This window comes from Pterocles gutturalis, unplaced genomic scaffold (assembly GCF_000699245.1).
Source record: "Pterocles gutturalis isolate BGI_N339 unplaced genomic scaffold, ASM69924v1 scaffold8411, whole genome shotgun sequence".
In the NCBI taxonomy this organism is placed as follows: domain Eukaryota; kingdom Metazoa; phylum Chordata; class Aves; order Pterocliformes; family Pteroclidae; genus Pterocles; species Pterocles gutturalis.
In genome coordinates, this window is record NW_010100278.1 from 5,127 (window position 1) to 16,379 (window position 11,253).

Consider the following 11,253-nt stretch of genomic DNA (forward strand, 5'->3'; position numbering starts at 1 on the left):
TGTATGTTTAATAAGTTCTGATTATTTTATTGCTTTTCTGTCTGTTTTCACTTTCTTTTTTCAGGTGAAGTTTTTGTATTGAACGATGGTGGAGAAGTTGACTTAGATTTGGGAAATTATGAAAGATTTTTGGACATCAATCTCTATAAAGATAACAACATCACCACTGGAAAGATATATCAGCATGTCATTAATAAAGAAAGACATGGTGATTACCTGGGAAAAACCGTTCAAGGTGATATTTTTTAATTCTGTGGGATACTATTCCATTCAGTCTTCACAAAAGAGTGATCGGTTAGAACAAGCTGCTATTTGCTGTATCATCTTATTCCTTTCTCTCTCCCAAGAGATAGGAGCATATTCCTGTAATGCTGTACTTCTGGGTTCAAAGAAAGGAGGAACAGAAAAAGGAGCTAGTAGTTTCCTTTTTGACTTTCTGCTTATTTTCCCCCTTTTGCATGCAAAAACTGGTATGTAGGCCTGAAGTAAGATATGCTTGCTGCATTTGGTTTTGTTTTGTAGTTGTTCCACACATCACTGATGCAGTTCAGGAATGGGTAATGAATCAGGCAAAAGTTCCGGTGGATGATGACAGAAAAGAGCCACAAATTTGTGTAATTGAGGCAAGTATAAAACCTTTTAGGATGTATGTCTACAGTGAACACAAAGACCTAGTTTGCTTTCTCTTTGCTACTTACTGTAAAAAGGTCAGACTGAAGTTTTACAGAGAGCAGCAATGCAAAGATGTGTTTTGTATTCTTTGGTTTGTTATGAAAATGATAGGCATGGTGTTACCCCTGCTGCTTCTGTTTACTTGACTAAACCCCTTCTAGAATGCTGCTGAAACTGAGGTGCTTAAGAATTTATTAATTTATAAAATTAAAGCAGCCAGTTACTGTAATGTGAAGTATCTGTTCCAAGATACAGACACTTGACTGAAGCTTTATACTCTTAATAGTACTGAGAAAACTCGTGTAATACCTGGAATCTCCTATGGTCAGTAGGAGAGCGTATAAAATTCTAGCTTGCCATGTGACTTCATATATTCATCTTTTTGCTTGTGGTCATGTCTAAAGGAATTTATTTAAACACTTGTAGCTTAGTTTCCCACTTTCTGGTGTTATTTTTAAGATCTGAGGCAACTTCGGTAATCAGTTAACCTTCTGATCTGATACAATGGAAACAACGAGTTTTACTTATTCTTAGTAGGGCATTGAGACAACTGGAGGAAAGGCAGTCAGTAGTTGCTAGTATTACTATTACAGTGGGAAATGCAGAAAAAGATTGTACCTGAGAATTTGACAGAAGAGTTTGTCATAGATTTAATGCCAGAAGTGACCACCGTAATCAGTAGTGTGATAAACTTTGAGACCCAAGCCACAGAATTGCTCAGTGTTTCTTATGCAGAATAATCTGCCTTGATTAAAATATACTTAATGGTATAACTATAGATCTTTTTTTGTGATGTGCACGGTGAGAGTCAGACATTTCATTTAAAATAGATGTAAAAACAGTAAATACAGAAGTTGCACAAGAACATGAATGAATGATGGGCTTGTCAGTCCTTTAACTTCAAGCTCAATTTTCTGTTTCCTCCATGTAAGGTGTTGTTTTGTTTTTTTTTCTAATAGCTCCAGCCTGATAAAAATACTTTTCTTCAGAACTTCAGTGATAATTGTAATTTTTTTCCATGGCAAAATCCTGAAGGAGTTAGACTGAATATGTGTGTCACATATAAATGTAGTTGGCGGAAGTTTTCTGGTACTGGGTGAACACAAATATGCAATTCTGTCAAAAACCACTTGGTGGCACAGAAAGATCATTCTATAATACAACGGCTTCATAAGAGTTACATGCTAAACACTGCTCTGTTGAGTGCTCAGTCTACTACAGCTCTTTATGTCTTTGAAAGACATATCATTTCTGTCTTTATAAATGGACTTGGTCTTGGAATAAATATTTAAAGACTTTTATAATGTGAAATATTATTTCATGTTGTCCATATGGCATTTATTGATGTTGGAAAGCTATGATAATATTGCTAAATGTCTGTATCTTGTTGGTCAAAACTGCTCATTAATGTGATGGACAGGAAATAAAGCTTTTCTGTACAAAAGCCTTCACATCAGCTTAACTGTTGATTACTTGTTCACCACTTTGAAGGCAGTGTGAAAGCCTGCATTATTCAGTAGCACCACACGTCTTCCCATGGGAAGCTTATGTGTTTGGTGGAAAGTGGATATAACAAAGCTGGAAAATTGTTTTATTTTCCACAGAAAAAAACCCGTGCAGAAGAGATGAGGGTTCTTTGCAGAGTATGCCTGCAAATTTCGATTGTCAGGTTTGTTAACATAAGAATTTCAGAAAACATCTTGAGTATGTAAGAACTAAACTGCTTTTTTCTTCCAGTTTTTGCTTTTGGCAAAAAAGAAGTTTGACAGACCCAAACTTTCTTTTTCAGCTGGGTGGAACCATTGGAGACATTGAAGGAATGCCATTTGTTGAAGCATTTAGACAGTTTCAGTTCAAAGCAAAAAGAGAAAACTTCTGTAATATTCACGTTAGTCTAGTACCACAGGTAAGTTATTAAAAGAAATAAAATAGATTTTACTCTGTATTGAGATTTATATTTGTTTAGTTCTCCCATTAACCCTTTCATGCTGGAATGTTTTAGAGACAGAGTTTGAAACCCAGCCACACTGGGGTACATAAAGGCCTTGATAATTACTTTATTCATGTGAGAATCTGTTTTAATGTTATAAGTTACCAAAAAAACCCCTTAGCAACACTAATCTATCTAGAAGGCTAAATATAGTTGTGCTTTGCATTGGAAGGTGCTGGTGCATTATGAACCCGGTAAGAAAGGCCCTCAGACTTTCTAAGGTATCATTTAAATCCTATTTGTTAGAGCTAGCACTGTAAGGAGAGAATGGTATAAGTTATCCTACTTCCTTTCGGGCGATGTGGTGTAGCACTGAAAGGCCCCACCGTGCAGTGTGCTGGGCAGACCACATCCATAGAAGAGATTCTCCCCTTGCAGTCATTTGAGCTAATAGATAATTTTCTTACAAGGAAACAACTGTGCTATTTTTACTGTCAAACCTGAAAGGATGTTCTCAGGAGAACTTCTTGCTGCATCCCTAGATAAAGGCAAGGCCACGCGGGTGGCCTAATCACGGGTGCTGAGTGGGAGCTGCCTGTGGGTTCCCCTGTGACAAGGAGCTGGTGGAGATTGTCCTGTGTCCAAGGGATTTGTGCAGCACAACACAGACCTGGGCCGCCTGAGCTGAACTCTAATGGCCATCACTAACTCCTTGATGTACAGTGATCTTCCAGTCAAGACCACTACCACTTTTTGTCCAGGACTAAAAGCATTTTTTCATTTGAACTCTAAATTTTACTTCACAATTAGGTTTTCTTGTTCTTTTAAGAGGTAACTGAGATTTTGGTAAGCAAAGGTCGGTAGTGATGATATGATTGCACCTTGTATGGATAAAAAGAGAATTGTTAACCATGGCAGCTATGGATTAGAGGATTGATCAGCAATTGGTAGGATTGATTCTGTGTATTTGAGAACAGAATTATTTTCTACATCTGATTATTTCCAGTCACTGGAGGGTATGTGCTATGTTGGACACTCTCCATTTATTAGTGAAATCCAACTTTTGGAATACTCTTTTTCTTCTATCTGAGTCAGTTATATTGAAACTCTTTCTCTGACAGAAAAAAACAAAAAAAACCAAAAAAAAACCAACTCAAAAAAACAAAATAAACCTGACTTGAATTAGGGCCATGTGGTTTCTTCACAGAATTTCTTATATAAGTAATAACAGTGGTGCCATTTCTGGCATATTGTGGCTCAGTTTGGATACATTTACTTCCTGCAAGTATTATTACTTTTCTCTTTGAACCTGTAACTGCTCTGTTAGCAGATAATAGATGCTATTTGAGCTTTCAAAATAATGTCTTTCCAGCCTAATGCCACTGGTGAACAGAAGACAAAACCAACACAGAACAGTGTTCGAGCACTGAGGGGTCTAGGCTTGTCTCCAGATTTGGTGAGTCAATAAATACACTTTTTTTTTTATTTATAGGTCATCTAGAAGTGTCCTTGCATAACCTGTGTTCAAAGACTAAGCCTTAGTATCCCATGAGAGATGAGTTTTAGAAGAAATGCAGCATATGTGGTGCACTGCTTCACTAAAGCCACAGGAAATCAAATTACTCAAATCCGCTCTAAATTAACTTAATTCAACTAGCTCCTTGTAATATCTTGGGACTGTAGCTATGTTCTTCTAAAGGGATCTTTGCAGAAAAATCATTCTGCACTGCTAAAAATAATCTAAAGTCTCAGTTCACTTTGTGGGAAGACCTAGAATGCTTTAGGCTTCTAACATTCTCTCCAAAATTTGTTTTTATGCATAATTAAGAAACAGCAATCTTACCTTTGAAGTGCAGCCTTTAAAAAATAATCCTGTTTGGAAATATAAAATGTGTGGGTGAATCTTCAAAGTAATGTTCATCAATTTCTTTCACAGAATAGTTTGGGTTGGAAAAGACCTTTAGAGGTGATGTAGTCCACCCCCCTGCAGTGGGCAGGGACATCTTCAGCTAGATCAGGTTGCTCAGAGCCCCGTCCAACCTGACCTTGAATGTTTCTGAGGATGGGGCATCTACCACCTCTCTGGACAACCTGTGCCAGTGTTTCACCATCCTTGTCTTAAAATTTTTCTTCCTTGTGTCTTGTCTGAATCTACCCTCTTTTAGTTTAAAACCATTATCCCTTGTCCTATTGCAACAGGCCCTACTAAAAACTCTGTCCCCATCTTTCTTATAAGACCCTTTTAAGAACTGAAAGGCTTCATTTGTCTCAGCAAGATGGATGATAGTTTTCAAAGTGGATTTAATCATGTGCTCATACTATCAAGGTTTATGAATTATGTCTTCAAACAGTACCCAATTTTTAAGTATAAGTTGTGCTTAATTGAATAGAATGTACAAATTGTTTCATAGTTATTTTTTGATTACTAGAATGTGCACTAATGTTCCCTTATACTTGGCATTGTTTTCCTGTTTCTAGAATTTCTTACAAGGATAGGGGAAGTTAATTAGACTTCATCAGTATCAGTATAGCTAAGCTGCATTCTGTCAAGGTGGTCAAAGATCAGCTGCACGTTTCTGAACAAAAACGAGCTTAATGCGTTAAGTAGTTGCATTTGCTGGAAAGATGGGGAAAATAATTAATTAATCTTTTAACAGGATCATCCTACCTTCTGTTATGCTTTCAGGATTCAAAGTAACTTAAGGTAGTAGAGTAGTTCTGCATTTTGAGCTCGTTGCCCGAAGTTACGTAATGCAAAAGAACCCCTTCTGACAAACACAAAAACACATACTTATTTTCTTTATTGGTAAGAATTATGAACATTTTCTAAAAATCCCAAGTTTTACATATATCAGCAAAATAATAGCAGAATAATTGCACCAGGAAAAACCCCACAAAATTATGAAATAGTTTTCTCATCTTCAACCTCCTTCTTTTTATCATGATGTGCAAATTAAGAATTACAAAAAGGGGCTGAAGTACTGAAATAGTAGAAAACATGCATATAAGCTAAGTATTATTGCTCTGAATGTAGCTGATGAGATCACAGTATTTCTTTTGCTTCATCGTATTAATACTTACAAAGCTGCTGGACTTGAGATGAGGAGTATTGCAATGGTAGCTACAAGAAAGGAGAACACGAAGAAGCAGTATTACAGAAAATGCCAAAGAAAGATTAATAAAATGGGTCAGTATGGACAAGTGACTAATTTATTTCTGCCTTGTTAGCAGATACTTGTGAGCTATGATATATTGTAGGTCTCCAAAAGAGGGGGGAAAAAGGCACATTTGTTTGTGCTATGTTTCCAAAGGAGATTAATTTCTCCATGAACAGTGTTGAAAATCTTATATTGGTTTGCCTAGTAAATATTTAAGATTTTTCCTTCTGTTATGACAGATTGTCTGCAGAAGTGCAAAACCTATAGAAATGGCAGTGAAGGAAAAGATTTCCATGTTTTGCCATGTGGAGCCTGAGCAGGTCAGTACTTTAATATTTTATTTGTCATTATTTAAACATGTAGGAAAGCATACAAATATTCCTGTGCATTTCTGTTTTCAACTTCAGGCTGTTTCATGAATATGTAATTGATATTACAATTTTTATCTGGCTGTCATATGCACTATAACACTTTAAAAATATTGGGGGTTTGCATGTTAAATTTTATGTCAAAGGGTTATTAACAATCAAAGGGTTATTAACAATTTAAATGCATGTCATGTTAAAAGTTAATACAAGCAATAGATTTTGAGTGCATAGTTAATTGCTGTATATAGTTGTGAAAACTGTTCAGTTTCAAGCTATGGTTCGTTATTATCCATAAATCATCTTAGGTGGTTATATAATAGATGAACAAAGTATGGTTAAAGCTAGGGGTTTTGCTTGTGTCCGTAGGTCATCACAGCCACGTGATAATATATAATAGGCTATTCATGCCCTTTAAAATGCTTAGAACATCTGTTGTGTAGTTATATATCCTTCTATAGTTCACGTGTGATTTTTGCCTTTGTATAGCAACTACTCATAGAAACTACTAATATTAATTTTGATAAATCAGATGCTCTTTAATATTCTTGCAAGTGAGAGCATTTTACTCTTCAATGTAATGGATGATATTAAAGGGGTAAGAGATGCCAACACTTATGCTGTATGTGTCAAGTGTATCAGTGTTTACCTCTGTGGGTGTGTAAGAAAAAGCTTTTTATAGTAGGATTCCACATGAGGATATAGAGGGCAGTGTGGCCATTGCTTGCCCCCATCTTGCTTCCATCTTTAACTGTGGAAGACAACACCCTTGAGCTAGCTTCTGGAAAATCCTTCAGAAATGGCTTTGTGGTTCCTCCCCAGCCAGAGACAGACAACTGGAAGTTCAATCAAACAAAAATGGTGTGTGCCTTTCTGGCAGCATCAGGCCACGTGTAAGCATGTACGTACTTGGATTCCAACTGCAGTTGTTATGCCAGTCTAGCTGGACCAAGAGTCCCATGAGTAACTGAACTTCCCTAAGAGCTCCCTGGCAGGAGGGAGCTGTCTTCATGGCACTGTTTTTTTTTCCAAAGTTCTGCTCAATAGTAGTACCAGTCACAGCTTTCATGAAAAACTGATTATATGACCCTGGGCAGAGTGCTGCAGTCTTTTTTTGCTGTTCTGGCTAGCTCACATGTCTATCCACAGCACTGCATTGTGTAGTATGGGTGTGTCCCTGATGGCTGGACTGAGCGGACTGAACTGGGATGCTGCTAGGTGCCATACTGTGTTGCAGCCTCACTTTTTTTCTTTTCATAACTATTAATCAGAATTCTGCAAAGCCATTCTTTACTCCTCTGTGTGCCTTAGAATTAATGAACCACTTCTGGATTTCGGAAGACACTGGCAACATGTCTATATATTCCCTAGAACAATCTTGGTTTCTTGTGAACTAAAGGATTAGATACATCATCAGTCTTGTTCCCGAAGCTGTGTGCAATGCCAGTAGAGAAGAAACTGCAGTTTATTTTGTGTCTAGAACGATGGTTTATGATCTAAAGGGGATCAATCTTTTCAGTCCACCTTTCCCATTTATATGCTGTCATAGAATCAGAATATGTTGGAAGGGAGGTCATCTGGTCCAACCCCTGTGCTCAAGCATGGCCACCTAGGGCCAGTTGCCCAGGACCATTATTCAAGCAACTTTTTAGTATCTCCAAGGATGGAGACTCCACGGCCTCTCTGGGCAACCTGTGCCAGGGCTCGGTCACCCTTGCAGTGAAAAAGTGTTTCCTGATGTTCAGAGGGAACCTCCTGTGTTTCATTTTGTGCTCATTGCCTCTTGTCCTGTCACTGGGCAGCACTGAAGAGAGCCTGGCACTGTCTTCTTTGCACCCTTCTCTCAGGTATTTCTATACACTGATGAGATTTTCTACCCTGACTCCCAGGCCTTTTGTTTTCCAGCCTTTCCTCTTATGAGAGATGCTCCAGTCCCTTAATCACCTGCATGGCCCTTCGTGGGCCTTGGACTCTTTCCAGTCTATGTCTCTCCTGTACTGGGGAGCCCAGAACTGGACCCAGTACTCCAGGTGTGGCCTCACCAGTGCTTCGTAGAGGGGAAGGATCACCTGCCTCAACCTGCTGGGAATGCTGCTCCTAATGCAGTCCAGGATACCGTATGTTGGCTTGTGTTCAACTTGGCGTCCACCAGGACACCCAGCTCCTTTTCTGCCAAGCTGCTTTCCAGCTGGCTGACCCCCAGCATGTACTGGTTCCTGGGGTTGTTCCTCCCCAGGCGCAGGACTTTGCACTTCCTCTTGTTGAACTTAATGAGGTTCCTGTCAGCCCATTTCTCCTGCCTGTTGTCAGGATGACAGTATGACCCCCTGGCATATCAGCCACTCCTGCCGCTTTGATGTCATCTGAAAACTTGCTGATGGTATGCTCTGCCCCATCATCCAGATTATTAATGAAGATGTTAAACAGGACTGGACCTAGTACTGACCTTTGGGGTACTCCACTAGTTACTGACTTTCAACTAGACTTTGTGGTGCTAATCATCACACTTCTGGGCTTGTCCATTCTGGCAGTTTTCCTCACTGTCTGCTCTTCCTGCACATACATGAACAGGTTGTCTATGAGGATCTTACATGAGACAGTGTTAAAAGCCTTCCTGAAGTCCAGGTAGACAATATCCATTGCTCTTCTCTCATCTGACAGACTAGTCAGTTCATCATAGAAGTTTGTCATATTGGTCAAGTATGACCTCCCCTTGGTGAAAGCGTGTTTACTACCCCGATGATTTTCTTGTCTTTTGTGTGCCTGTAAGTGGTTTCCAGGACTGTCATAACTAATCCATGAAGACTACATGCTATTTTGTCCACAGACTTTCTCTAAGTGTATTTTTTAAAATTTTATTTTGCTTTTATCAAGTAAGTCTTCCCTTCTCACTTCAATGTTTGTGTCACCAAAACAAAAGCAGTGTCGTCAGCTTGTTTCAGGATTATAAGAGTCTCCATAGTTTGCATGGCTGTAACCTAGAGCAGTGCAGGAGGGCTGTGATTACTTGCTGCTTTTGAATGGGCACGTAGAGGGGCATGGGGCAGCATGTATGTGTACATACTTATGTGATGAACAGAAGTAACTCAAGGATAACTGAGTATTCTTTACTTCTCATGTGTATCAGGGAAGAGAACGCTTGTGCTTAGGATTCTGAACTCTGTGGTCTCATGTAAGCCAAGTGCAATGAACTTAACTGCCAGCAGCTTGGATGTGGTGTATAAATGTGTTCTTAACTAAATGTTCCTTGAATGGACTATACTCATTAGTAAATTACATAACCTAATTCACTAACAAAATTATTTTAGGAGATTGGGTCTGTGTTGTTAGATTCCATTTGTGTTCTTTCTTTCCCATTTAATATTCTACAAGTTTGTGAAGGTGGGAGAAAGAAATATTAATAAGTGTGACTGCTTGTGGGGCCAGATGTTTGTATTAAAACTGATGTGGTGATAGGCTTGACAAGCTATTTTTGTGTGATGGTGTGAGGAAGAAGTGAAACACGTTTCTGCCTTTTAGGTAACTTTTTCTTTGTAGGTTTAGTAGCACCTTAAATATTGGCTGTGCTGCCCTGCTCATTCAAAAAGAAAAATATTTTAAAATATTTTAAAATTAGGATGCATTTAGAATGCAAAATGCATGTAGTATTCAAAAAATAGAATATATGTTTCCTATGAAAAATATTTAGGTAAGCCTTTTATGTTATGCTTTTTTTTGTTAGGTGATATTTATCCATGATGTTTCTTCCACTTATCGAGTACCAATCTTGTTGGAGGAGCAAGGCATCACTAAGTATTTTAAGCAGAGGTTAAATTTACCTATTGATGACCAGCCAAGTGATCTTCTGATGAAATGGAAGAAAATGGCTGACAGGTATTCTAATTCCTATTTCTAGAAGTGATTTAATTCAAGTTAGGTTTTTAGCTGCTGTGAAATCACTGAACTGGGCTGGGCTCAGTGGCGTGCTGCTGATTAACACCTGTGAATGGTCTGGGTTAAAAGGCATTGTTGGTTTTGAGATTCTAGAAGATGTTTTGTGAATTTAAGGAAGCAACAAACACTATTAGAATGTTTAATTTATTAAAATTGGTGAAATAACCAAAAAACTTGTTTTTGTCAGATACGAAAGGTTGCTGAAGGTGTGTTCCATAGCTCTCGTTGGCAAGTACACAAAACTAAGTGATTGCTATGCATCTGTCTTCAAGGCTCTGGAACACTCTGCGCTGGCAATTAATCACAAACTGGATTTAATGGTGAGGATATTTCTGGATTTTGCTTTCAGGAATATTTTGAATATACTCTACTACTTCCATCATGTGAGGCAATTTTAATTCGTATGGAAATGAGGAAATGAATCATGCAGATAAATAGAGACTGGCCAAGCATCTCATTTTTTTAAAAGTGTGTTTACAGATTTAATTATTTTATTTGGAACTAAACTTCTCTGAAAGTAACGCTGCAATTACCCAAAACTGGATCTGATGAAAAAGCAGGTTTTACCTGCAAATTTATATTTACTATCAAAGGTAGGTTTAATTTGTTCTCATGAGACTTCTTATCATGTTAATACAATTAGCCTAAAGACAGGAGAAAATAGGTAAATTGGAAAGCAGTTTAGTTTATTTTTAAAATCCAGTGCCAGAAGCTGTTGCTATCAGTTTCCATTGCTGAGTTTTGTTGCTAGGGATGGCAAGTCTGGGACAGAGAAACAGTGTGGAAGTGTGTGTTATTATCGCTGAATGGGTACAGAGGACATTTTAGCAGCTTGCAGTAGCAAAAGAGTAATAAATGGTCCCAAAGTATCAGCAATGACGTGCTACTTTAGAGTGATTCGTTAAATGATATACGATAAATTGATCAAAGTGGGCAGTTGCAGGCTGTACTGCACTCAGTAGGCTTTGGTCTCTGCCTGTCTCTAATCAAAGCGAGTTCGTGTGTTTATGCACTTTGGTAACTGCTGAAAATTGCTGAAACCTGTGTCCTTTGTTGATCTTTCCCTTTTTTGTGATATAAAAAAAAAAGATACTAGAGTGAAAATTTAAGTGTCAAAAGCTATGCATGGGTTGCTTAGATAATGCTTGTGCAAGGAAAGATGGCTATTTCCACTCCACTCTAGAAAGTTTCTCCC

General features: G+C 38.2%; 1 protein-coding gene across 1 annotated transcript in view; it reads left to right on the forward strand.

Annotated features, from left to right (window-relative positions):
- The window catches only part of LOC104465925 (CTP synthase 2), a gene marked incomplete at its 3' end in the record, with an annotated part of 12,851 nt that extends 2,473 nt beyond the window's left edge, over positions 1-10,378 (forward strand). Inside the window, exons 2-8 of the mRNA XM_010079172.1 lie at positions 65-235; positions 523-623; positions 2,462-2,578; positions 3,975-4,058; positions 6,000-6,080; positions 9,847-9,998; positions 10,246-10,378. Of these exons, the coding sequence (XP_010077474.1) occupies positions 65-235; positions 523-623; positions 2,462-2,578; positions 3,975-4,058; positions 6,000-6,080; positions 9,847-9,998; positions 10,246-10,378 (839 nt within the window). The remainder of the gene's footprint in view (positions 1-64; positions 236-522; positions 624-2,461; positions 2,579-3,974; positions 4,059-5,999; positions 6,081-9,846; positions 9,999-10,245) is intronic.
- Positions 10,379-11,253: the final 875 nt, after the last annotated feature.